The sequence below is a fragment of the Chiroxiphia lanceolata genome, chromosome 2 (assembly GCF_009829145.1).
Source record: "Chiroxiphia lanceolata isolate bChiLan1 chromosome 2, bChiLan1.pri, whole genome shotgun sequence".
NCBI lineage: Eukaryota > Metazoa > Chordata > Aves > Passeriformes > Pipridae > Chiroxiphia > Chiroxiphia lanceolata.
In genome coordinates this window covers 68,240,340-68,263,110 of record NC_045638.1, presented here as the reverse complement: position 1 = coordinate 68,263,110, position 22,771 = coordinate 68,240,340, and the positions used below count along the sequence as shown (strand labels likewise).

General features: G+C 39.3%; 1 protein-coding gene across 5 annotated transcripts in view; it reads right to left on the bottom strand.

Annotated features, from left to right (window-relative positions):
* The window catches only part of ALG5 (ALG5 dolichyl-phosphate beta-glucosyltransferase), a 40,633-nt gene that overhangs the window by 2,057 nt on the left and 15,805 nt on the right, over nt 1-22,771 (bottom strand). For 2 of the 5 annotated variants that reach the window (XM_032678852.1, XM_032678851.1), the window contains exons 5-6: nt 20,674-20,759; nt 18,184-19,461 (exon numbers count right to left, since the gene is read on the bottom strand). In XM_032678852.1, coding sequence (XP_032534743.1) covers nt 19,349-19,461; nt 20,674-20,759 — 199 coding nt within the window. In that variant the 3' untranslated portion in view covers nt 18,184-19,348. Of the gene's footprint in view, nt 1-18,183; nt 20,294-20,673; nt 20,760-22,771 lie in introns of those variants that run through there. The other 3 variants (XR_004355207.1, XR_004355206.1, XM_032678853.1) reach the window with 3 other exon arrangements.

The following is a 22,771-nucleotide window of genomic DNA, read 5'->3' as shown; positions in this document are numbered from 1 at the left end:
TAAAGGGAGAGAAGGGAAAAAGGGAATCATCATTAGAGTGGATGGGTAACAAGGATCACCTGAGAAGACTGTAAAACAGTAGTTCAGAAATACTGGGGGACACAGAGGTGACCAGGCTGAGTGGCTTCATGTACTGCCACCAGGATGTGGATTCTGACCCTTTTAGGTCAGATGACCAGTAAGATCTAAATCTATCATTTAGCCTCATGGCACTTTTCATCTGGAGTTGAAAGAGGTGTCAAGAAGTGAATGAGCATACTCTGATATGGACAAATGAACGTAAACCAGTCTTGATAACTTAGAATTACTAGCCGAAAAAGACTCAGGAAAACATTTGCCCAGGTTACTACAGTTTTCAGAAGTGGAAAAGATAATTTCCTACTCAGAACAGTAATTGAGCTAAAGATTTTTGTTAATGCGTGTATGTAACTACCTGCTGAAGCAGTTGAAGAATGAAATCATATTATTTGTGATTAAAGATTTTGGGGGCAAATTCTGCTCTGAGCTAAAGCCCCATAAATTTTAAGGCATTCCAGTGAAATTTGTCATCATTGTATTATACCAAAGCTCTATAGACTCCCTTGGTTTTTTTCCTTTTCTTTGATTCATGTACAAAGGCTTGGCTTTAATTCACCAAAATTTTTAATGCACTGAGATCCAGCTACCTGTCTTGTTATTCGTGCTGTTTGTTTTCTGCTGCAGAGAATAAGACTCAAGATGCTCAGAACAGTATGATGGTTGAGATGTCTTTTTACTCCAAGAGATGTGGATTAACCCCAGACTAGCTCAGTTTAGTCTGAAGAATAAGATCTTCCAGTTGATAGAGTCTGTTACTTCCTCCTCAAAACTATGAGACCATGTGAGGAAGAGGACAGACACAACCAACTTTTGTACTTCTTGTTCCTTTTGCGTAGCAATGTTGATGACTTAATAAACCTTAGAAGGTAAATTCTAGAAGGATTCTATTTCCACACTTTTTAGCCAGCACTGTCTGAAATGTGTAATAAATCACTTCTCTGATGTTTTCTTCACCTGGATGAAATATTTATGTGCCTCTGGCTCAGCTGGCACTGGCTCAAGAACCACTGTAATCCCCTGCCTTCACTTCACCTTCTGAACTTCACACCTAATGCTGGGAAGAATCAGATGAATTGTCAGCCATTTTATGTAAGTTCACTCTTTATCTTACTAATGTGAGCAGTTTTCTTGTTGTTGATGATTTGCTTGGATGAAAAGAAACAGTGTGGAAAAAACCAGTATGTAAAGATTCATAAATTGTAAGAACGAACCACTGTCCTCTGACATCACATACGTACAGAGGTCCCCCGATTTCACTGAACTGTGGCATCAAAGCCAGCAGCTATGGTTGAGCTAGAGCAAATCTTCTGGATAAAGAGATTTTGAAATCTTTAGTGATGGAAAATCCATTACAAGCCCTGCTAAGTTGTTCTATGGTTAGGCTTATCCTTGGTTGTAAAGAAAAATGGCTTTGTCTGCTCCGAATTTTTCTAGCTTCAGCTACTAGCAGTTTGATCTTGTGTCTTTACACGAGATTGAGAGTTCATTATTACATGTCTGTTCCTTTACAGCCCATGCTTGTGCTACATTTACCTGTGCCACTCAGCAATGGCTATTAAGTATCAGGTGATTAAACCATCCTAAGAGTTACTGGGCTCTCCTTTGAGCCCTTTCCAAATTCTTAACATCTTTTTGAATTGTGGACATCAAGAACTCAGGCTTCTCCAGCTCTACCAGACATCAGGGGACATACACAGAGCACGATAATCTTTGTTAAACTTGTATGTCTTTGTTTCAATGTATAGAGATCACACCAGCATTTAATAATTTTGGCTCATGCCTAAAAGCCCAAGATTTATTTAGATTCCAGGTCAGACTCCCCATCTTCTCATACATTGACCTGCAAGCATTCTTCGCTCCATCATGTCACCTTACTTTGAGTGTGCAGAAACATCTGCTGTTTTCTTGTGCCAGGCTTACAAGGAAGAACTAGAATAACTTCCCCATGGATGAGGGAGAAACTCTCCCTCTGAAGAGCAGATTAAACAAAAATCTATCAGAACAGCTGGTCCTTCCTTGGAAATGGGGAGGGATGGAGTGACCTTGAAGTCCTCACCTGCCCTGTTGATAATCTAACTACATAATCCCTTTAATTTTTTTCTCTTCCCTTTTCAACAACGCCATACTTTATGTCATTGGCAAAGTTCTCAGTAACGACTTCATGGATTGTTTTGCGTCATTGTTAAAATACTGTTGGGTCAAGAAATTATCTCTTTGAAACCTCATTAAAAACCCATCAAGCTGATAAAATTTTCCTCATTTATGGTGACATTTTCAGACCTGGGAACTAGTCAGTTTTTAATCAATGTAGAATAATACAAATTCAATACGGCTTACATTAATTTCCTAATTAAAATGTCAGGTAACGTGAAGCTGAATACCTCTGAAAGGTATGTAGTATCAAACTCATTTCCTTTACCAGCTAATCTTTTAATTCAGTTTTAATTTCTCCAGATGTATTTGTTGAGTGGTGGTACTTATGTTATCCTCCCTTAATTCTGTAGTTACTATGACCTGTGTTAACTGTTCCAGTGTTTTCCCTGGAATTGCTTTTAGCTCTGAAAGACCTCTAATCATACCGCCTATTCCATATATCTGAAAATGCTGATATATTAAGCATCTTCCACTTTGATGTACCTAGCCTTTCAAAATCTGTTGAAGTAGCTTGTGTTGGTCAGAGAGCTCCTTATTGCTCATATTTAAAATTCTTGAGAGCAGGGTGTCAGGACTCAAAATGTCTTAAGTTAGGATTTGCGTTTTAACATCATCTTTGGTTATTGACAAAATAGAAAATATGTTACTATGTTGCAGTATAAGTAATTTATCATTTAACCTTTTTTCTTTCCCAGACGCTTTTTGAAATCTTTCCTTTATTATACTTGGTTCTATCATTTCCACCTAGTACTGATACAAATAACTGAATTACTTTAACTTCTGGAGTGCTTAATTCCTTTCTTACTGTTACTTCTAGCCAGGGATTTGTCCTCCTCTTTTTTCCATTATGATTTTTTTTTTCATAAAATCTCTATTACTTTTTTATCTGACATGTTTATAGAATATATTTGTATTCGTACTTGTTCTGAGTCCTTCTGTTCTCTGTTAACCAGAATAGCCTCCGTTCTCAGTTGGATTGTGGTTTTGAAAGCGTCCCCTAGAATGTTTTAGCAGTTCCTAATTATTATTCCCCTTTCTATTTACTTGCTTTCTTTTCAGCTGATTTAGCTCTTAACTGTTTTCAGCTTTGTGAGACTGGATGGCTGTTTTTTTTTGTGGAGGGCTTTTTTTATTATTTCCAAGAACATGTATAGCTGTCTGAACTGTCTTCTGGTCACACATCACAAATGTGATCAAGTCACAATGCCTTGGACTTAAGCAATCTCTATAATTTAGTGACAGATTTCTCTACCAATCAAGACTAAGTCTAACACATGTTCCTTTCATGTTAGATGCTGAATTTTTGAGGCCAGGGAAGCCTTCCTTAGTGAGCAGAACTTTTCATAAGAAACTATTAACCTGACAGGATATCATTCCTGACCCTTCCTGGAAGTAGAATTAACGTGAGTCTGTGAAGAGGTTGTTCTCTTGGCCATGTTGACAATGAAGAAGAGGTATGAAGAAGATAAGCAGGTTTTGGAAATACTGAGTGGGGTCATCTTGATGTGCTAATTTCGGTTCTGGTGTGCCTTCTTCCATTTGAAACTCAGCTTAAACAGTTCCATTGCTCTCTACAAGCACCTGAAAGGAGGCTGTAGCAGGGTTGGCCTCTTCTCTCAGGAAACTAGTGACAGGACAGGGGAATGGCCTCACCTTGCACGAGGGGAGGTTCAGACTGGATATTAGAAAAAAATTTTTTCACTGATAGAGTGGTTAGCCATTGGAACACGTTCCCTAGGAAGAGGTGGAGTCACCATCGCTGGAAGTGTTCAAAAACCAAGAAGACGTGGCACTTTTTGATATGGTCTAGTGGGCATGGCGGTATTCAGTTGAAGGTTAGATTTGGTGATCTTGGAGGTCTTTTCCAACCTTATTGATTCTATGATCTCAGAATCATGGTCCATTAAGGACATGAAGCTGTTGGAGTGAGTCCAGAGGAGGACTCTGAAGAAGATCAGAATGCTGGAGTACCTTGCCTATGAAGATAGGCTGAGAGAACTGGGGTTGTTCAGCCTGTAGAAGAGAAGTCTCTGGTTAGATCGTAGAGCAGCCTTCCAGTACCTAAAGGGGCCCTGCAAGAAAGCTGGAGGAAGACTTTTTGAAGGACATGAAGTGATAGGACAAGGAATAGCTGTAAACTGACAGAGCGTAGGTTTAGATTAGATATTAGGAAGAAATTCTTTACTTTGAGGGTGGTGAGACACTAGAACAGGTTGCTCAGAGAAGCTGTGGATACCCCATCCCTGGAAGCGTTCAAAGCCTGGGGCTCTGAGCAACCTGGTGTAGTGGAAGGTGTCCCTACCTATGGCAGGGGCTTTGAAACTAGATGATCTTTAATGTCCCTTTCAACACAAACCATTCTGGTATTCTATGATTCTATGATGTACGAAAGTTTGGGGCAAAATAGAAACAAAATACTTTTGTCTTTATAATGTCAAGGTATGGAGTTATAGAAGCATTACCTTAGTCACCTGTGCAACCATATTGCTCACCATGTTTTGTCTTTTTCTGTTGTAGTGCAGCAGTATTCCCTAAAATGCTCTCGTGTGTTGTGTTAATTTAGAAAGTATGGTTATTTGGATTTTCACATGCTTATATGGTTTCTTAATATTATTGCTGTAGAAAGGGAAAAGAATGGTCACAACAACAACAACAGGCCAGTAATTCCCCCCCTCCTTTTTTTCATGGATTTACAAGCTCATTAACAAGTGTCTCAAAACAGAGACTGTAAAGATGTGTGCACTTTCTGAGAAAGCCCATCTTGACCTTCCCTCTCCAGATGAAAACATGAAAAGATGTTCACAATTAATGTCGATGGCAAACATCTCCTTAATAATATTTTATTTTAAAACACTCCCGCAGTTTAAACAAAGACTGTATGTGTGCCTGCCAGGGGAGAAAAAAAGACATCTTTATAAACTAGACTATTTAAAACTCAAAATATAAAAAGAGGAAAAAACCCTCAGTGATATCTGACAGACACAAACATTGTACTGATAAGCACAGCTTATTTGTTCAGTATTGGCATTAAAGCAGGACGAAGTGAGAAGGGAAAGTGCCATTTGTATTAAAAACTCAATGTATTTTAATTAAAACTTGATTTATATGGATTGGATTTATCTGTATTTTCATTATCTGGCAGAAGTAAAAAGAACCCCATAAACTTATAGTTGCTTCAAGCAATAGGGGTCAAGCAATGCATCATTTTACCATTTTTTTGCTTTAACACAAGTTAGGTACTGCCTGAATATTTTGCTTATGAATTCCAAAAAGGAGACCATTGCACTCCAATCCACTTCTTGCAAATATGTTAACAGCAGTTGTCTTGGAGATCATGAAGTTATTACTGCTCCATACAACCAGTAGCAGTAATCTGGAGGTCTGTACCTTTCAAAGGGAGATGCATTTGGTAATTTATACCCTAATTTAAAGTTGACTGTAGTTCATAGGAACTACCACCATTTTCATTAAGTTATAGATATAGCAGTTATTAAGTAAGGATTGCAAAACTAAGCATGTGATAAATTCACTCCCCTGGGAATCACCTGGCACCAAATTCCAAGCCTCACATTTAATGAAGTTATCAGAGAAACTGAGACACATGAAGATTTTACTGAATATCTGCTCAGTGATTATCAGCATCCAAAATACAGAAATTTTAAAGATTATTTTTATGCCTATAAACATTTTTAACTGACTCAGTGCCTAGGATGAAATACTTTGAGATAGTGCATTAGTCTTAGAGTCTTTAGTCTTATAATAAAAAAACTCAACCAAAACCAAAACAGAAATAGGAGGAGAAGAAGCTATTTCCTATGGATGAAAACAGATCAACATTTAAAGATATGCCACTAAAACATACCTGTAGGTATATCACTATATGAACTTCAGACAGAAAAGTATTTATTCCTTAAGTCATAAAGCAGCTACTTATTTTCTAGTCTTACCACATTTGCATAACAGAGATATACAGCAATGCATGTACTGTTGCCTTTTCATGATGCCTCTTCATCTTTTTCCACCCTCCAGACCATATTCCAGAAAAATTTCCTCACTCCTTCCACAGAGACATCTGCCCAACTGTAAGATGGACCTTTTTTTTTGTTGTTGTTGTTTTGTGGCTTCCAGAATTTTACTTCCCCCCATCACAAGACTTAAAGGCACCATATTCTACAATCTAACACATTTAGATTCAGTGAAACCCTATGTTACTGCACACTAATGTAATAATGAGAAATGTAATTAAAGTCACTACTATAATAATATCTTATCGGAATGCACAATGAAGATAAACTTGCTTATTCCAGAGACAGAGGGCTTATTGCATAGGAAGTAGTTTGTTCTGATGGATTCTTTGATGTACTGGTATCTTTGTTAACTGGAGGGGTGGGGAAGAGCTTGGTATATATTGCCACATTTTCTTTCATCTGCCAAGAGGAGAATGATTAAAAATAAAGGGGGCTTCAGGATCAAAGAAATGGAAAAAGTTACGCTGCCTAGTGAGCAGGCTGAGGGAAAAAGTTTTAAAAAAGATCTTAATTAGTAAATATTTAGAAAGCACAGATGCTGAATAAACACCTCATTTAGCTACAGACTTCAGCAGAACAATTACTGTATGAAAAAAAATCAAAAGGCTCAAAAATAAAACTAAGTTGGTGGCAAGTATATAAACTGTGTATAGAAATACCACAACTATGCACAAGGTATCAGGTTTTCTTCATAAACGGCAAGAAATTAGTCTGACTCATCGCTCCATATTTTGTACACAAATGAGACTGGATGGCAACTGAAAGCCTCAGAGAAGGCTCAGAAGTCAGTCCCTGGGAACAGGATGAGATAGTTTCAGCAAACTGGTCCTTGGCACTGTGTGTCTCAAACTGGGATGTTCAACTAGCTCCAGTCTCTGCCAAAGGAGGCACTAACAAGCACAGGGAAATAAAGAAGAAAAGGAGTGATTTCTTTTTTCTGCTTTAGGCTTGCGAAAGCTGGAGCACAACATTAATTGTTTATTCCAAAGACTTAAACATAGTGCGAGGGTCCGTGTTTGCAGAGTCCAAGTGGAAATGACTCAGTATGCTAAAAAGAAAAAGAGGAGGCTGTCCTGTTGTAATTCACATAATTAAAATATTCTGCCTAAATACGTTACATCTCCCCACACACATCAAAGGCTTGTGTTTCCTCAAACTCTCCATTTACATTTAGGGAAGCCAGAGTTCTTAAGCTCTTGTGAGAGAGAAAATATCATGTGGTCTGGACATCTCTGCCTTGGTGTGGATAACAAATCGCAACACTGTGTAAAATACTAGGTGGCAGGCAAAGATGCCTTATATTTAACATATACTGCAGCATCACCACTACTGCTCTGTTACCCTTTGCTGCATTAAGGGCTGTATGTCTAATTCAGTTTGTGCATCAGTCTCTACTGACATGTGCCTGCATTACGGCGTCTAGGGCCTCTAATGATCCACCAGCAGTCCAGCTGTGTTGGAAAACTGGGTTGCAGGTGTTAAAGAATCAGCAGGAATTTGTGTCTTAGGTGGTATATTTTCAAAGGTTTTCTGGGGATGAATGATTTTTGGTTTAGTTGCTTTTTGGAGGTTGTAGGGGGAAGTTCTGGAAAGTAGAGGGTTGCCTAGAAGGGCAGCACTTCTAATGTGAATGGGGCAAGAGTGTGCTGTGCTGTGTATTTCAACTGGCATTTGGTTGGGGCTGCCCTTTTCCTCTGTGGCTTTAGATAAAATTGATGAAGACTTTCTTCACCAGCCTGTGTGAGATATTTGCTGTCTTGCCTGGCAGCCTCCAGGTGATGGAGAATGCAGGTTGAGAGGCTGCAGTTTAGGGAAATAAGGACTCAGAGGCACTGATGTGGGAAGAGCAGCAGGAGCAGTAACTGTGTGCTTTGGGCCAGTAATAAGAGTGACAGTCATTGCAGAGGTCTACTGAAAGCAGTGAGGTCTGCTGAAAGCCAGCAGTAATTCTTGTCCAGGCTGCTTGCACTGTGAATAACCAGTACTGGGGCTGGTGTAGCTTTGTGGGGCTTTGCTGGGAAGAGAGATGGACAGGAAAGATGAGGGACAGGCACTTAGTGCTTGTTGTACCTTCTTATATCACATCCAGGTGGCCTAATGATAAGAGCAAGAATGACCAAAAGCTTTAGAAGAAAAGGTGGATGCTATTTTCCCTTTATAGCCCAGCTGGGCCTACAGCTGGGATGGTACCAAGTCAAGGATGCTAAGAACATGAAAATAGTGAGGGTAGGGGCCAGGGTGTGGTGGTGTAACGTGTGTCCCCCCCCCCCCCATCTCTAGATGTCAGGTTGAGTCTTTGCCTTGGATTAGAGGGCTGTTTTCTGGCTGACCATGTGATGGATAGTGACAGGACTCTGCTGGTGGGGGCAGCAACTCCAAAAGCTGGAGTCCGTCACCTGGCCCATATTCTTCTTGGCTGAAGCAACTTCTCCCTTCAGGTTTCTTTAAGCTAATTTGGTACTTCCAGTGGGCTGGTGGCACTTACTGGGGTATTGTACTGTGTATCTTGTGAAGACAAGACTTAAGACTGAATACTATAAACAACTACCACATGGTTCAGGGGATGAAGAAATGAGACCATGGACTGAGCGTATTTTAGAAAAATTTCCTTGTTCAGTATTTTCCCATGATACTTCCGATCTAATTTTCTCTAGCAGAAGTAACCAATCATTCTGTTGCTTTTAGTCTTATGCTACAAAACATCCCAATTAATTATGTCTTAATGAAGAGTTGGGGAATAGATCTCATTTCCACAACATGGCTGTATAATCCCTTTTTGGTAAAGTTTTGTTGATAGTAATAGCATTCTCCCTCCTTGCCTTAGTCTCTCAGTTGAAAGTTGTTGAGCATAAGAGATGGTACTCAGTCACAGTGGGGTGGTTCTCACAGTGGAAGGCAGGTGGTTGGGCTCTTCATGATGGACAAGGCTGGGTGCTCCCACAGGAGGGTGAGTGAAGTGTGTGTGTGACTCCATGGTGGTCTCCAGCTGATGAATGCAGGACTGCTCTCAGTAGGGACCAATCCACCTTCCCTTGGCTGTGGCTTCTTGTCCCTTCCCTTGCACAGGCATTTGTAATTGAGTCTCCATGTGGGGAGTTTGATGGGTAAAAGGTCCTGCTGAAAATGAAGCATGCTTCGAATGGACAACTGGGCAACATGCTGCTCTAGGTGTGGTTTTGCGGTAGTGACATGAAGGAAGAGATGAGGATGACAAACAAGAAGATCAAGACCCCACCTTACAGCAGTACCAGAACCTTATGTAGGCTATCTCTTCATGGCATGGGGGCTCCATATGCCTCTGCATGGCAATTTCTGGGTTTGTTTTAACGTGTGTAGGAGCAAAGCCATTTGGAGTCAGCTCGTAGAAAACACACAATACCCTTGAAATGTGTACTTCAAGAGGCAGTTGCACCTCTTCGTAGGAGAGCGAACACCAGACCATCTTCTGAGGAAGGTAGGAAGTAGGAACTACGTTACCACAGCAATGTAATGGTTACAACAAAATGGAGAAGAGGGGCTCTGAGTCTTGCTTTGCTTAAAGGAATTTAATCTGTGGTACCTCCTTTCTGAAACAGCCACTGAGCTATGGAAAGGTCTAGTATGAGGCCACCAAACTCTATTTGAAATTGGGCTACTGTTCAGCAAGGAGTGCAAGACTCTTGAGGATACAGACTAAATGAAGAGGTACACACCCTCCAGTTTAACAGAGGAATGTGTCTGAGAATGGGAAGTCTTGGTTCTTGTCCGTGTGCTGGAAACTGCTTCACAACACTCGCCTGAGAAGCCATTGAATAAAACGCCTCTGCAGCACTGGAAATAAGACAGAGGACTCCTTTCCCAAGAGGATATTTAAACTTTTCATTGGAAAAGATTTAAACTTGTCATTGGATATATTTTGTCAGCAATGATTTTATTACTCAGTAGCTATTAATCATGTGCCTTACTGTGGCATTCGTATTTCAAGTCATTATCCTTTTATTTTCTGGCAAAAATGTAGTAGATCTGTAAGACTGACTGTTCCCTGCTGTTGAGAAAGCCGTGGCATCATAAAACTTGAGAAGCCTTGCACTAATGTAATCAATCTACTCAATGACAGCTATATTTGAAATATTGTGTGCATGTATAATGCCTCACAACAGAAAACAAAATACTAGTAGCATTACTGTTTTCTGGCTCTAATCCAGAGTTTGGTGAGTTTTTTGTGTGAAACTACTTCTATGTTGCAAACCCTTCTTCTACTTGAAGGTCTGTTCCCTCAGACTTAGTGGCGCTTATCAAACACAAACTGTGTGTTGCCACATAACATTTTGATGTCAGGTTTGCATCTTAGCAAAATGACAACTGTGTCTTCTTTTTTCCTTTTTTTTTTAACTACATTATCTCTCCGATATCAAAGATTATGTTTGCCACTGACTTTACATCCAGTGAATGTTTCCCCATAAACTTTTTTACTGTGTTAAGCAAAGCCCTGGGAAATGTGAGTCCATTTATTTTGAAGTTCTTTAGTGTGATACTGACTACAAAGGCAACAGCCATCTTAGGTGTATTGCTCACTTTGGTCTATCCTCTTCTTTGAGAATGAAGAATTTGTCTCTAAAGGACACAGTCCCATCTAGAAGGACTGTATGGGATTCAACTCTGAGTGGATATAAATGCAGATTAAATTATGGACAAAATGTTGACAAGTCTGCAGCAGAAACATGGAAAGAACAAACCTTTTGCAGAGCTAGGGATGTGAGTTTCCTAAGAAACTTTTAGGGTACTCCTAAATTATTACCTAGACACAGCTGAGAATAGCAGTCTATCTGCTGAATTTACCTAGTTCTTAAATATCTGAAGTGAGTGCAGTAGAGGCTTTACAAATGATCATTCTGCAAATGGTTTCCCCAAACATTTTGCTTGATGGGAAAATAAAAGCTCTTGCACATTGCTCAAACTTGTACAGTGATATTATGCATTACATTTGCACTTAGTAGCAAAGACTGTATTCTCCCCAAAGTAATCACTGTGCATAATAAAGCTTCTTTAAAGCAGGGAACATGATTGCTTGGTGTTGACTGCACACCTACAGAACTATATGCCTAGTGCTTACACTAATAGAGAACATCTTAGGCGGAGAGAAGCTAAACCCCGGGATTTTTAGTGCAGCCTGCAGACAGGATAATTGGGGTCCTAGGTAATCAACAAAATTATGTCATATCCCCTGTGAATATTTGCTGTTCATAGCAAGGAGCTTCTATTCTAACATATTAAAATCTTTTGTCCTACCACTGGAAAATTCAATAGGAGTTTTTTGAGGGTAAATAAATTATCATGCCCATGTTCCAGATTAGGGCTAGACTGATGTACTGTATAATCTTGAGTAAATCAGGAGTAGCCAGGAATAGAAAGAATGCTTCATTAGTTTACAACCCAGAGAAATCATTACACGTGAAATTAGATTCCTGTAACCATGCAGGTCTGTTCAAGCCACTCCTGAAATTCCTTCATGATGTTGGAGGGGGCACACAGCAAGATAATCTTCCCTTGCTATTTTCTCCAAAACCTTTCCATATGGGAGGCAGAGCATCCATGGTTTCAGGGAATGGAGTGGGCCTTACACTGATTGTTTCTTCCTTCAGTCTTAGTGTAGGATGCAACCACGTTCTCTCTCCTTTGAATGACTGTTCAGGTGTAACTAATTTCTAGGGTACCTGAGCAGTGATCCTGTATTTGCGATTTTATGATGATTCTCTTCTATTTTCTGGGGAAGGTAATGTCCAGGATATGAAGTTTGCTATTCCTTGGTTATCATGAGACTTAGGAAGGCACTGTCAAGTATGTGAAGGACAAACATCACACATGTAGACAAAATGGCAAGTAACATCTCCACTCTGTAGTATTTCTGTAGGATCTGAAAAATCACAGCATTCCTTATTCCTTTTTTAATACTTAAAAATGAGTGGGTCTATTAAGTTGTCTAGCTGTATTTATTTATTTTGGTAAACAGACTTTTTAAGTAATTAATTCATTTTATAAGTGAATTGATAAGGTCCAGATTTCTTCTGCCATGGGTTCACTACATGTAGATATGAGTGTGGGTGTAAGAATTTCAGAGGTATCATGGAAGTTGAGGCAATGTATGAAAACATGAGCAGTGCATGCAGCAGTTGCTTAAAATTAATATATTCTTGTGCAGTCAACCACGCCTTTTTTTCTATCTTTCTAGCAAATACTGGAATAAAATTGCTTGCTGTCTCCTTTATGAGAATAATTGGTCCTTCTTGTAGCCCCATTAGCAGTACTGCAGAAAACTGGTTTTTTCTCCTGTTACTGTTCTCATGGAGCTTTTTATTGAGAAAATAAATTGTCAAGAATAGTAAAATCAGACATAACATCAGAAAACATTTTTGTGAGGCCAGAAGTTTATTGTTTGATGAAAAAACAGTAAAGGTTGTTCTAACCTCATCTGCGCTTAAGCTTTCATTGTCATGAACCTTCTAGGAGGCAGAACCTAGCCAGACTTGTAAAACAACCAGAGGGAGAGCTGACACAGTTGATTACAATTTCCAAAATTTATGACTTGGCTTAAAGACTGGAAGATGGCCATGGATATAGTTTTGAGTTTTTGGTTTTTTGGCAACAAGGTATGAAAGTTATCAGCAGTTCTCTTGTTGAGACCTCAGATAGCATCAGACCTAGTCAGCCAAACGGAGTTAGAAATTTCTTGTGGTTTTAACCTTGTTCCTAGTTTGATAGCAGATGATTCAGAGTATGCAGTGGGTGGTTTATGACAGCCTGTACAACTGAGGTTATAATATGGCTACTGGGTGAAGTCTGTCTGACATAATTAGCTAAACCTTTCTCTACTCTACAAAGATAGGAAGATACGGATTTGTCCCACATGTGGAAGGCTGCTTTCCAGAGACCATGCAAAGTGAATTTGCCAAAACTCTTTGCAGAACTCAATGATTCTTCATCCTTGTGTGGTGCAAATAACTCTTCTGATCTCCATCCAAAAGTGGACAGTCAATATTTCCCTTTGTTTTGTAACGGGATCTTTCTACAGCTTCAGAATAACCCCAGATGAAACATCAGAACATGGCAAAAACCAGATGGGAATGCCAGAATTAATGTCACCTCATTCTTCAAGAATATTGCACAGAACATGCCAGTGACAAAGGCTTGGATTCAGTCTAGATATTGAAGTTCGCTCTGCTAAAATGACAAATTGATCAACGTTCAAAGGAGGAAAGTGATCTTGACAGCAAAACGTGAAGACTCAAGGAAAGCAGAGCCTGACGGATGCAAAGGCATGGACCTGAGAGGGAGTTAAGGTCATGTAGGTAAGAAGGATCACCTGTGGCTAAGCCAGTCTGGGAGGGTGTTTGGTCTGCAGCTGTTTCTTGAATACTGAGTGTATATGTAGAAAGAGAATGTGAGTATAAGTAAATTATGTATAGAATTTGCTGCTTGCATGGGAGTGCTGGGATGTGTGGTAGAGTAAATGTAGACAAAGGATAACCTCTCACAGCCTATTAAAGCTCTTATGACTGAATACTGCTTGCTGATGGCAGACTGTCCTTAGAAAAGGTCTGAGAATTCAGAGGCTTTAATGCAATATCTGGAAGCTGCAGAAAGTCTGAAAAGGAGTATTCCCTGCTTGTAGTGGCTTTCCTGCTGTAGAAATGCTTACTTTGCAGTTGGCCAACATGCCCAGCCGCCCCACAGCCCGTGCTGCTGCAGCTTGCTTGCTGCTGTTTGCCTCAAGTAAGTCAGAATATTTCTAGTAACTGCAGTCATGCATTTACAGTGCATTGAAGAGCTACTGCTGACCTGGCTGCTGGTCTGAAATGGGCTAGACCATTTAACTTCAGGTGTGGAGTGATATTACCAGCAGATTCCATATCCAGCAAGAGTTCATCTCCTTCTGCAGAAAGGGAAACATTGAAAACATTGCTTTAGTAAAAAGCAGGTCTACTTTTTGCACTAACACAAACATACTGTGTTTGTGTTACTGTATGTAAATGTGTGTAGTTTAAGGATCTGGCAGACAGACCGACAATTTACAGACTGATTTACAGATTGATACACCTGCAAGAGTGTACAGGTACTTGGAAGACTGCGTCCAGCAAGCCGGACTGGAAAAGTTTTGTTTCTTTCTTACATCAGGGAAATACCTAATTATGCAGCTTGGGCAGTTGAACAGCTCGATGAACAGTATAAAGAAAAATAGATTAAAAAATATCCAGGAAAATGGAGGCTAGTTAGCTCTTTCTTTTCTGATGGATCTATTAAATGAAATCATATTCTAGCACACCCCTCTCAGCTATGATCTCACAACTATTAGTTAAGCTTGGTCATATGAAAATGCCATTTCTTTTCCCAGTAAGAAACAAAGGTTTGTCTGTAGCTTCTCCCCTGAGCCCCTGAGGGCTTGTGCGCTCAAGACTCTCTTATGTGCCGTTGGCTAATGCAACAGGCAGGTCGTAGTAGCATCCAAACCTCTAAATCCCTATCCCAAAGAGGTAGATAACTTATGGTTCAACTGGCAGGGTGCAGCCTTCAACAATGCTGGAACACTACTTTAATTCATACCCCTTGAGCTATTACAGACATGCCACTGCATCCCTAAGAAACATACACGGATCATAAATAAGGTTAGATGTTATTTTAAGTAATAAACATTGAGATACAGAAGCTTCATTGCAGCCTTCTGTCTTTGCCTGTCTCTTCATTTCAACTATTTTTAGTTTGCAGTCAGCATTATGACTGTGAAATCAAGGAACACTTGGACAATAGGTACATAAATAATTATGGATAGGTCTCCAGAGCCTTAAACATTAGCAGAGAATTCAAGTTAAATACTGTCTGGGACTATTCAATGGCTTGGAAATGTTGCTGTGCTTATACATATTGATATAATTTAATTTCCTATGGTGAAAAAACTAACCTGGACATTGGCAGTGGTGGAATGGTCCGCACAGAAGCTTTGAGAGTTGCAAATCTATGTATTGCTGAACGCAATTCTGCAGAATGAGCTGGAGCCATCTTCTATGTTTGTCTGCTTACACTTCACAACAGTGATCTCTGAGAACTTTATATAGGCTAAAACTGATTAAAGCTGTGTTATTACTCATTTAAGAGTTACCCTGCCTTGTGATAATGCTGCAGTGTTGCTGAAACCTGTTTGAGATATTAACTGCTAGAGTTGTCAAAGAAAACATACTGCACATCTGCAGACATGCCTGAGAGTAAAAAGAGATATTTTTACTGGTTTTCCAATCGATATTTAAAATATGAGTTAAAAAAATAGCTTGTAAGGATTAAAGCTAAGTGTATATCAAGGGATACTGCATTGCTGTTGCTTTGAGTTGTGATAAAAAATTACAATGTGAAGAAAACTTGTGTAAATTACTGAACCTTTTTCAGTAACTTGCTTTTTCTGCATGTGTTTTTCAAAGATAACTCTTTGATATTAAGTCGCCCCTTGAAAAAGTCTCTTATGAAGTATTAAAGGGTGCAGAAAAGTAAGGCTTTTATGCAGAGATATAAAAATATTTTTTTTAAACATTGAAATTTCTATTTATGAAAGCACTAACTATGCAGACATTGATGTTGGTAAGAATGTTGCAAAATTATCATGTAGATTTTCTCTATTTGTTTTTATTTCCTTTTTAAAGTTTGTGAGAATAATTTGTTTTGATGTGTCTTTGGAGGGCTGGGTCATGCAGGACAGTAACATAGAAGACTTTCACCTCCCTGGGTCACCCCTGCAAATGCAAGGGTAGGAAGAAATAGTAAAGGTTAAGAGTCCACTGAAATAGAAATGTATCTCTGCAAATCTATAAAGAGAAGAGTGAGGACCAGTTAGGCAGAGGACTGATTTGAATGACAGCTTTGGTGATCAGGGAAGTTGTCTGCTTAGCCTCCCATTCTATCTTGTGACACTCTAAAATCAAGTGGGGGCCCTGAAATACATCACGAGCCAGAGCCAGGACTTAAGAGTCTCATTTTAAGAGGGCAACAAGACCTCAGGTCTTACCTAGGCTTAAAAAAGGGGGAATTTAAATTCACATTTCCTGTTCTTGAAAAGTGTACTAGCTTCCAGGTGACAAGTCAGTCTTTAAACTTGTGGTGAGTTCACGTCTGTGAAAAGGGGAAGCCCTCCTCTTGCTGCTGCACCTGTGCCTGCTGGACCACTCAGGGATCACTGAAATGGCAGAAAACTACCTCAGAAGAAAGGAAAAAATAGCAAACAAGACAGCATCCTGCCATTCTAGTGAGCTGAAGTGGCTTGAGGGAGCCTCTAAGCAGCCAAAGAACAGGTGTAGAGGGAGCAGGAACACTCCTCTTTATGGCTGTGTGCAATTAAACCAGTACATCTGCTTCTGAAATGGTGCTTAGGATAATCTTCCCTTGATTCTGGGATTGTTGAGGTATGTTGAGCCTGAAGGAACACAGAGCAGAGCAGAGCAAAAACCTGAAACCAAGTGTGAGTCTAAACTTCTGTTAGAGCATGTGCCTGGTGGTGTCCTGGTCACCTGTGACAGCCTGTGTGTCTTGTATTTCATAAGCTTCAAATACTAGGTAGGAATTAGGTATGTTACCCAGAAGACTTCTGATTGGTACATGAGTGACAGAAGGTGAAGCTAACCATCCTTCTCAGGTAAAGTAAGTCTTCTATTTCACTCTCTGACTGTCAATCTCAGCCCCAGATCAGTCTCCTTTTCTACTTCTCCGCGTTCTCCTTCTGTCCCAGTTTACTCCTTTTTTTATTCCAGTTCAGCTTTTATCTCCACTGCAATGGAATACAACAGGCCACACCTATAGAAGCAAACCACACTGTAGCAGGTGTCTCACAGCTGTCTATCTCTGCTCCCAAAATACTTTTGGGCACAGTGTGGTGGTCAGTGCAGGTCAAGGACTATCCCCAGCAGGCAGTTTAGAAGAAGCAATCCTGCTTTGACAGGCAGCTGAGAAGGGACATATGGATGTGACCAGTGCCATGTCTGTCCACCTCAGAGTCTACGGACTATGGAGACATGTAGTGACCTTTATCTACAGCTCAAATCCACTGAAACAATAAGAGAATTCCCTGCAAACAAGTTCTAGCACTCAGCTCCACAAAGTGCTGAGACTGTAAATGTGGTCTTACTTCTACATCTCTAAGGTGGAAGGAATCAAGTATTTTGTTGGCCTGACATATGCACAGTTGCTAAAGGAGACTGCTCAATAAGGAGAGAGTTACTGGAGAGTTTATCTGCAAAGTTTTGAAAAAAGTTTGTAGAATATGCTCAAGTGAAACACAAGAAGTTCTACCTCAGCGTGAGGAAGAACTTTACATTGAGGGTGGCAGAGCAGTGGAACAGGCTGACCAGGGAGACCATGGAGTCTCTAGAGACATTCAAACATCACCCAGATACATTCCTGTGTAATCTGCTGTAGGTAACCCTTCCCCGGCAGGGTACCAGATGATCTCCAGAGGTCCCTTCCAACCCTAACTATACTGTGATTCTGTGAAATTATAAAAAAAAAATATATTTAGCACCCTCTTTCCAACCTTTGGCATATAATTCAAAAGAAGAATTTTTCTTAAGAAGACATCACCAGATGTTTACTTATCATGCTAAAAATAATGGATGGCCTAAGCCTCATAATTTGAAAGAGGTGAGCTACTTTCATTAAAATTTCAAACATGCTCAATTCTAAGGTAAGATGTGAGGAAAATTTTGAGAATCTACTTTTGAAAACTGGTGGGCAACTTCAATTATGAGCAGAGCTATTACTGTTTAGGTTTGATCACAGAAATTCACTTTACAAAAACTGAGAAGCTGGTATTTTATTCTAGTAATGGCATTGAGGAGTTGTGATTGATTCTGCAGAAGTGACAGAGATGTATCTGGACTAGACAAGAGAATAAAGCCTGCAAAATCAAACTGAATATATTTTTTGAGAATTTATTCCAGCACTTGATAGAAAACTGCAGTAACCCTAACAGGAACAAAATTCAAGTCAATATTACAGAAAGAATAAGAAAAATCACCAGTGAATTTGCATGTGAAAGTACAACCATATACCATTCATTCTTTACATCTGTTGAAATTTGTATGTTTCTGAAAGACAGACTGGCTTAGTTTGTTGGCAATCCACAAATATTTTGAAAGCACAAATGAAACTGTGTTACTGTACTGTAACATAGTATGACATTACTGTGAAAGACTCAAGACCCCTCCCTCCCTCTCTGATCTCATTTGAAGTGTGAAAACATCAGATTGGCATTGCCAATGCACAGCCCCCCCAGTGTACACTGGGTCTCATTTTTGCATACTCTGAACTAGCTTTCCAGACTCTCTTCACTTCAGACCTATAGATGTCAAGGACTTCTAGCCTTGAGTAGGTAGGAATAATTAGTACACACGAACAAAACACATTTATAAAAGACAACATTTTAAAACTAAATGTGCTTGGTCTTGGACCTTCTATAGTCTGCACATGATCTGCAGTTTGATCTCAGGAAAACTATTTCAGCTTCAGACAAAAACATTTGGAATTTTAAGAGACTACTGAAAAGTCCTGAGAACAACCTTAAGAACATTACTGTTATAACTCAGTAAAATCCATTAATGTTTCCCATAACATTGAATCTAAACCTGCATCAATGTGAACCATGAATGATAATTCCAAGTTGCAATATGGCCTAAAATTTCCAGATATCACAGAAACAAATGGTTGAGGTCATTCCCGACACAACATTGCACAATGTAGAATAGTGCCTCTTTTTAATACGTATATGGAAATTCCAGAAGTGTGATGAGACAAAAGTAGATATATTTATTTGAATTAATTTATAAGACATGTTAAAGCTACAATTTAATAAAATAAAAACTGATTACCAGGTAAGAAAATCTTTTTTGAAATGCTTTCTCTTTTAAAAATGTACAAATTTCCTGCTGGCAATCTTACAAAACACATACATGCTGCAAAAATGAAACATACAAGAGGAGGAGCAATGACAAATTACCTCAGCTTTCATCACTACTTCACTTGATTGAAACTGTTCTCATGTTCCATTAAATATAATAATATATTTGGAAAATGTAAATAACCTAATTATATTTTCTTCTTTCAAGCTGCCAGGCACCAGTCATATATTGCAGTCGTATAAAAAGAAGATCCCTGCCCATCTGCAGCCAGCTCCAAACTTCTACTAACTTAGAACCTGTGATTAATGAAGAAGAAAATCAGGACATTATTAGAAAAAAATGAGCGCTGGCAAGACACACACCTAAGCAGTCTTGAAACTCTGCATTCTCAGCACACTCAGTCACACAACTTAGATCTTAACATTAATAAAAATTTATATTTTGAAAGTTATTGCTTTATAGTAATTACATTATGCCGCAAGTGGGAGATTCTAGCTTGCAAGCAGCACAGTAATTCCATGTATGTGACAAGATGCACAGTCTTCTCCATGACAGGGCTTTATTCAAGTAAATAGGAACCTGAACACCAATAATTAGTCAAATGATCTTTTTATCAACTTTGGAGAAGAAGACCACCACCTTATCTTACAGCAGTAATATGAATGTGCCAATCTTCAGGCAAGTAAGGAACCTACACCACGAAACCAAGCCTTCTTCCATCTCTGCTAACATTTGTGATAGGTGTAATGCACGTGTGGAACTGCATCGAAAAGAAGCATTTCCTTTCTAGCAAAGCTGTCTCAGGATGTTCTCTACTTGCACCCTTCATCATCACTGCAGTTCATTGTACTATCTGTTGTTCAGGACTTGTGTTGAGGGGAAGAGATTCAGATTGAGAAAAGACAAAAACACAAAAAGGGGAAAAAAAATGGAGGAACTGCATTTGATGGGAGGTAAGTGAGCAGAAGCAAGCAGTACCTACCTCTTCAGCTGGCTTTGCTATGACAAAATATGCATGGAGCTATACTTTCCAGTAACCCAGTGTCAGAGACCTCCCTACGGGTCTGAAAGAACATCACATCTTCAGAAGAGATGGTGCCTCAGAGGAGGCCTTAATAGCTGAGAATTCTGGAAGGCAAGACACAGTGAAATGGAGTTGAATCAATAAGCGACGATAGTCAGACTTCCTGCACAGTGTTTTACAATTGCTCTATTTGTATTAACACATTACAGCGAGAGGACATGTTAAAGTAGTGTTTTGTCCTAGCAGTATAACTACCTACTTTTGCCTGCAGTGGGAGTGCAGAGTTTCTCTCCCTTGTTACTCCTTCACCTACTCTTCCTGTACCAAGCCATGCAAGAAGGCTGGCAAGGACAGGAAGTTCAAAATTTGTATGGAAAGAAGGCTGTGTGTTATCAAAACTGAGTGAAATATGGGCAGACCACTGGATACTTTATTCTGGATTGACATGTAAGGAATCTTACAAGAATATAAACAATTTGCCTACCTTCTATTTCAGTCCAGTTGACAGCAACTTCTGTTATAGGTATTTTCAAGTGCTGGGCTATATAAAGAAGTTCCACGTCAAATGCCCTGAAGAAGAACAGGAAATAGAAAATACAGTCACACTTATTTCTAGAAGAAAGACAGTGGCAATGTTAATTAAATCCCTTGCCTGATTTAATTGGTATCAAGCGCATAACTGAACTAATTGTTCCGTTATGCAGTTGATATCAGTGCTCTACAGGTCAGATGCACATGGAAGGGAAATTTATTTCCCTGACTGAACATCTCAGAACACAGGCAATATACAATATTACAACAGTAACAACAACACTTCACTGCATTCTGTTTTTGAAAGTATAGGTCATGCTGTGTTCAGACCACTGCTTGCTTTTCATTGTGGCCACTATCATGGTTTAAACATTTTTAAAGACTATGAAGACCAAGCAGTCAAACATACAGTGTCATTCCACATCTTTAGAAGTTTCATCAAAGGGGACAACTACCTGCTGTGGCTTTACGCCGATTTGATGATTTCTCCTTGTACTTTCTAAGTCAAGAAACTCAAGGCAGCAGCACAGAAGTGAGAAATTACCTAAGTTACTGTGCATAACAAAACCTGAACAACAGGTTTACTTTATCCAGTGACCATTTAAAGCACAACATAGAAACCCTCCTGAGACACTTGTGTTTTTTGCTGGCACAATTTTTTGCAGGTTGTGCAGCAAAATGAACTGGGGAAGTGATACTGCTGTAAATCAGCTGCCCTTTTCTGCCCACTTTGTCCAAAATATACCTCAATCCTCTCAGTTCTCTGCACAGAGAAATGTTTGTGTGTTTCATTGTTGCAACTGCATGCTCAAATGGGCCTTCTGGACCTGAAGCACTGAAGCTTTTGATATCAGACAAGTAGCTTAGCAGCTTGTAATGCTCATGTAAAAACCAGCATGTGAAACTGCCAGTAGTTACTATTGACAAGGGCGAATGCAAATCACAATTATGAAGATTCTGGTGATTTTTGTTAAATTTCTTAGATTTACTGACTGCTAGGTCTATTTTTTTTTTTCCTAGGGATGTTCTTGTTCCTTAAATGAGTTTTAATAACTGGAATTTAAGCTAAACAGTCCCCCATTCCCCCCAATAAGCAGCTTTTTAAAATACTAGTCCCTATTGGAAAAGAACTGTCAATGGCCTTCCACATGTAGTTTCTACTAGATTCAAAATATATTCAAATACAGAGGTTTTGGGGTTTTTTTCCCCAGAAAACTAAACCTTGAAGGTTAAGGAACTGGAAACATTTTAGCCAAGCTGTTGGTAAGATTCCCAGTTTGAAGTCAAGGGAACAGATGTTCAAGGCCAGCTTACAGAGGGGTCTTGAAAATGCAGCTGTGAGGCAGTCAAGTACGATTCAACATTAGTCCACATTTCCTCTCAGTAACTTCATAAGTTTAGATTCTCCTTAAATTCTCATTGCTAAATCCAAGACATTTTTCTTTTAAAATGAAAAAAAATCTCTTACTGGAGAAAATGTATGCAATAAAAACCCGACATTATTCATTCATGCTTCAAGGGTTGCTTGAATTCAAGTCATTGGTAATTCCATTTAACATTACAGAAAGGGTAGAAAGAGACAGACAGGTGATCAAGAGTAGGCACAGAGTCATACTTTAGCAGGCTGCTAGCCACGTTCAGATGTTACTTCCTTCTACCTCAAACCACCCTCTCCTTTTTAGCAGTGTATTTCTGCAAAACTATTAATGAATGCAACAACAGCAGTCGACTTTGAAGTGTGCTGCAAAGGCAGCATAAACAGATGTTATCTACAGAGACTACGCTTACTGTGTATGGAGAGTTTAGAGCTATTTTCTAAATTTGATTTTGATCAGGACACAGACCTTTTAATTGTCACCAAAACAGTTACAGGAATACATTTTTTTTCCTTGGTGAATTGAATCTGCTCAAAGCAGCCTTGCCATTTTACTGCTTTTTTTAAATGAGGGCTGAATATTATTTCATTAATTACGCCACAGTCTCTTTTGCTGAAGTTCTATTATTTAATTTTTTTGCTGACATTTTATGTTTGTAAGCCAAAACGCCCATGT